The following is a 4,515-nucleotide window of genomic DNA, read 5'->3' on the forward strand; positions in this document are numbered from 1 at the left end:
TCAGTCGGTTACCGATGATTTTGTGTTTTTCAGGACGATCAACGATTTTCCAGGTTTTACATTTGATTTGTAATTTGTATTCGCTTAGCGTGGCTTCCTTCCATTTTTCGGCATCTGCAGTGGCCAACGCTTCTTTCATATTGTTAGGATCTGGTAAACTGATTAGATTTGCAGTTTCATCTAGGTTTTTGACGATGTCGCTTTCGCCTTCAATGTTTGCTTCAATTGGAATCATATTGTAGAGTTTTCTTGGTCTCCCTGGGTTTCCCGACTTGATTAACTTTGGTCTGCCTGGTCCTATCTTCATTTCTGGTGGTTCAATGGGGATTTTCTTATCTTCTGGATATTCTTCGGATTTGGTTTCCAAAGTAATTTTGCGTTGTTCGGTTTTCAATCCGTATTTTGTGTAGACTTCGATACTTATGAAGTCCTCATAATTTGGATTTGCCTCGAATTTGTTAAGGAATTTCACGTTTCTACTCCTGACAATCTTCCGGTCCTTTGGCAGCCAAATTCGATATGCCTTCGATTCATCCGAGTAACCAATAAATATGCATTCTTGGCTTCGAGGTTCGAATTTTCCTTTGTGTTGACTTTTTTCAAGCATCAGCGCTTTCTGACCGAAGATCCTGAGATAGTTTAGGGTTGGTCGTTTTTTCGTCCATCTTGTAAACGGGATTTCTCCTTGTATACTTCTGGAAGGACATCGATTTCGGACGTGGTTTGCAGTTGTTATTGCTTCAGCCCAAAATGAGGGTGGAAGTTTCGCATGTATCATCATGCACCTGGCCATCTCAACTAAAGAACGGTTTATTCGTTCCGAAATTCCGTTCTGTTCCGGTGTGTAAGGTACCGTTAGTTTTCGTTCAATACCGTTGTCTCGTAAGAAATTGTCAAATTCTGTATTGCAGAATTCTGTGCCGTTGTCTGATTCTAGATTTTTAATTTTCTTTCCAGTTTGGGTTTCAACTCGTTTCTTCTAATCCTTAAAGGCTTCCAAGACTTCGTTTTTCTTTTTCAGGAATGCAACTTCACTCCATCTGGACTTGTCGTCGGTGAAGACAGCGAAGTATTTAGCTCCACCCATCGAGGCTACTCGCATTGGGCCGCAGACGTCGGTGTGTACAATTTCCAACAGGTTCGAAGTTCTTTCAGGTCTCGACTTCGGCAAAGGTGTACGGGTCTGTTTTCCCATTACGCAAGTTTCGCATACGCCGAGAGTTCCGTCTTTGTCCAAATTCATTCCAATGGCTAAATCGTTTCGATACATGTCTTTTACGCTTTTTTCATTAAGGTGTCCCAACCGGAAGTACCAATCTTCGAGGTTCGATTTTGCTGGGAATTCTGGTTCCGCGATGACAGCTTCTTCCTTGTTCTTTCGTAAGGAGTAGAGGTCTCCAATGCGGTCTGCTACCGCTATTACTTCACCGTTGTCTTTCATTATAAACGCGTTGGTTTTCTTGAACAGGACATGGTGATTTTATCCGTGATCTTGGAAACTGACATCAAATTTGTGCGGAGATCAGGTACGTGTAGGGCATTTTCCAGTTTTAAGACTTTGCCGGTTTTTCCGTTTGCCGCTGAAATTTTAATTTCACCAATTCCAAAAACTTTTGTCGATTCCTCATTTGCCAAGTTTAATGACTTGTCCGTCTTTTCCAAGTCCACGAAATTTTCCCTTTTTGATGTCATATGTGATGTTGCACCGCTATCAATGCACCACGTATCAGTGCTTCTTTGAATTTGGAACGCGTACTCGTCGGAACTAGCTTCTCTTCAGCAACGATTGCAGAATTTTGAATCTTTGTTCGACATTCACTTGCCTTGTGGCCAGGTTTTCAACACCGATGACATTTGAATCTGAATTCCGATTTCTCGTAAGGTTTTTCATGACTCTTCCAGTGGCTGTCTTTGCGTCTTTCCGTTTTCTTTCGTGTATTTGAGCTGCAAGCCACCATCGCGTTTGGCACCGTGTCTTCTTCTTTCGACTTTCTGGCATCGGACTCTTCCAAGATTTTAATCTTCAAGGCTTCTGGATCTGGTAGAGAATCCCTGGATTCAATGGCGCATCTGAAGTTTTCAAAACTTTCGGGTAGGCTGTACAGGAGCATGATTGCCAGTAGGTCTTTGTTTATCTCCAGTTCCATCTCCTCCAATTTGTCCACTGCGTCAAAGAATTGGTCGACGTGTTCCCGAACGTTGTCGCCTTCTCTCATCTTATTCATAGTGAGTCTCTTAAGCAGTGTGGCTTTTCGAGCTGGCCCCTTGGATTGGTAGATGGACTTCATGCGAAGTTACGCAGCTTTTAACTTGCTTCAATTCAGATGGACTGATTGCCAGGATTAAATCGGATTTCGCCTTCTTGTCCGCTCTATCCCATTTTGCTACTTCTTGAAAGTTTCCTCCGGTTCCAGTGATTAGTATTGGTCTTAGATTGCTTCCATCGACGTATTCCCAATAGTCGTTTTTAACCAGTAGTGCGTCTACTAGCAATTTCCAAGTGTCGTAGTTTTCTATCGTTAAGGTTTCAATCCGCACGTTGTGATTTAATGCCATGATTCTTGCGATCTCTTCTTCGATATTTTCTTTCCGTAGCGGTCTTAACGAACTTAACTATTTACACTATACAAGGGCAGTAAAACGAGCTGTGCCCATAACCTGTTGTTTATTAATAAAAAGACACTGAACAGAGTTTAAGTGCAAGAAAAGACTGAACCAAACGGTTTTCCATAATGTTAAAAGTAAACTCTTATCAAGATAAAAAATATGTCGTCAATAATAAAAAACCCCGTTTTTATGTACAGTCAATACTTAAGTCTAAAACATGGATGTTTATTTTTTTGCCAATTCCAACACTAGTTCAATGAGGTTACGACTGACACGGGGTTGGCACATGTCAGGGAATACCTGGAAAGGTTGGGGAACGTCAGCGAATTTAAAAATAGGCCATCAAAATCAGGGAAAATTGCGGGAAATAGTCAGGGAAAACATGGAAAGGTCAGGAAATTTAAATCTCAGTGTTTTGTGGCAACCCTTTGATAAATATCATGACCGTCAAGAATTCTAAAAATCATTATGATTTTATGGTTTCATTCTTTGGAAAAAGTGATTAGGTATTATTTCGGTGAAGTCAGTTAATAAAATTATAATTATTGAACAATTTAGCAACCAAACGAAAACACGTGGAGAGAGGCGGCAACAGCTTTCAACAACAGGTGGAATTATCCCATGTGTTGTGTGTGGCGCCGTTGACGGCAAAAATGTGATGATTCAACAACCTGGAAAGAGTGGTAACCTTTATTGCAATTATAAAGTAAGTACTTATTACTGGCTTTGTATTTAATATTTAATAAAACATCTCCATATTCATTTTCTTGGGCTTCAACTCAATAGTATTAATGGCGATGGTAGACGCAAGCTATAAATTTATTATTGTGGATGTTTGCGGTTACGGATCGCATTCCGATGGAGGAATCTTTAAGGCCTCTGATTTTGGTCAAGCACTCCAGGAAGGAAAAGCTAGTTTTCCTCCAACCAATTTTCTACCCAATACCAATATTTCGGCCCAACATGTACTTGTTGGCGATGATGCCTTCCAATTGCTATCAAGTGTCATGAAACTTTTCTAGAGAAGGACATCTTGGACCGAAAGAGCTCATTTTTAACTATCGTTTGAGTCGGGCTCGGTAAGTTTGAAAAGCATTAACATGGTTTAAAGTAAGTATAATGCTTGTATGAAATGGTTTAGGAGGACTAGTGAAAATGCCTTTGGAAATCGTGCGACAATGTTTAGGATATTCCGCCGACCAATCATGCTGAAACCTGCGAATGTTGACAAAATTATACGAGCATGTGTTGTGCTTCACAACGTCTTGATGGTGGAAGAAGTAAAGAGCGGAGAGAATATTTATTGCCCAAAGGACTAGGCCGATTACTTTGACAAGAACGGTGGTGAGCTAACTGCTGGACGATGAAATCAAATTTTGAATGAAAATCCAGCTCAAGCCTTCCAAAACCAACAAGCTACTACAGCCAAAAATTTCAGCAGGAATGCTCACGCTGTCCGGCAAACATTCGCGAATTATTTTACAAGCCCTGAAGGGGAAGTAGCCTGGCAGTGGAACCTTAAAGGGGTACAGAGAGATTGATTATATACAAAATAATGTATTTTATACAAAGCATTGTATGAAATTCTTTATTATTAAAAGAATTATAACAATTTACAAATAGCTAATCGTTATTTTCATAGAGATGAGACATTATCAATTGGATAACATCATGCTCGCATTTCCTCCTCTTCGGTAAAGGAAGATCGCGGATCAAACTAGCGACATAATCATCGAATGCAGAAGCTGAATCATCTGGCTTGTTTAATTCTCTTAAATAATGTATTAACATAAACCAATATAGTTACAAGTTTATACCAGTAGTTTAAATTTAGTAGCAACACAAAACAAATCTATTTAGTTGAACGGCAAATAGATCGTACCCTTCATCCCCTCGCGAGAACTAAAA

General features: G+C 40.0%; 1 protein-coding gene across 1 annotated transcript; it reads right to left on the reverse strand.

Annotated features, from left to right (window-relative positions):
- Positions 1 to 1,440: 1,440 nt before the first annotated feature.
- Positions 1,441 to 2,225, reverse strand: LOC149663501 (uncharacterized). The gene is made up of 2 exons (XM_089841871.1): positions 1,846 to 2,225; positions 1,441 to 1,774 (listed from the first exon to the last, which is right to left on the reverse strand). Exons 1-2 carry the CDS (start codon positions 2,223 to 2,225, stop codon positions 1,441 to 1,443), a joined length of 714 nt encoding a protein of 237 aa, XP_089697997.1.
- Between the last annotated feature and the right edge of the window lie 2,290 nt (positions 2,226 to 4,515).

The sequence above is a fragment of the Phalangium opilio genome, unplaced genomic scaffold (assembly GCF_054372755.1).
Source record: "Phalangium opilio isolate 3A_F unplaced genomic scaffold, DU_Popi_V2 ptg000061l_1, whole genome shotgun sequence".
In the NCBI taxonomy this organism is placed as follows: domain Eukaryota; kingdom Metazoa; phylum Arthropoda; class Arachnida; order Opiliones; family Phalangiidae; genus Phalangium; species Phalangium opilio.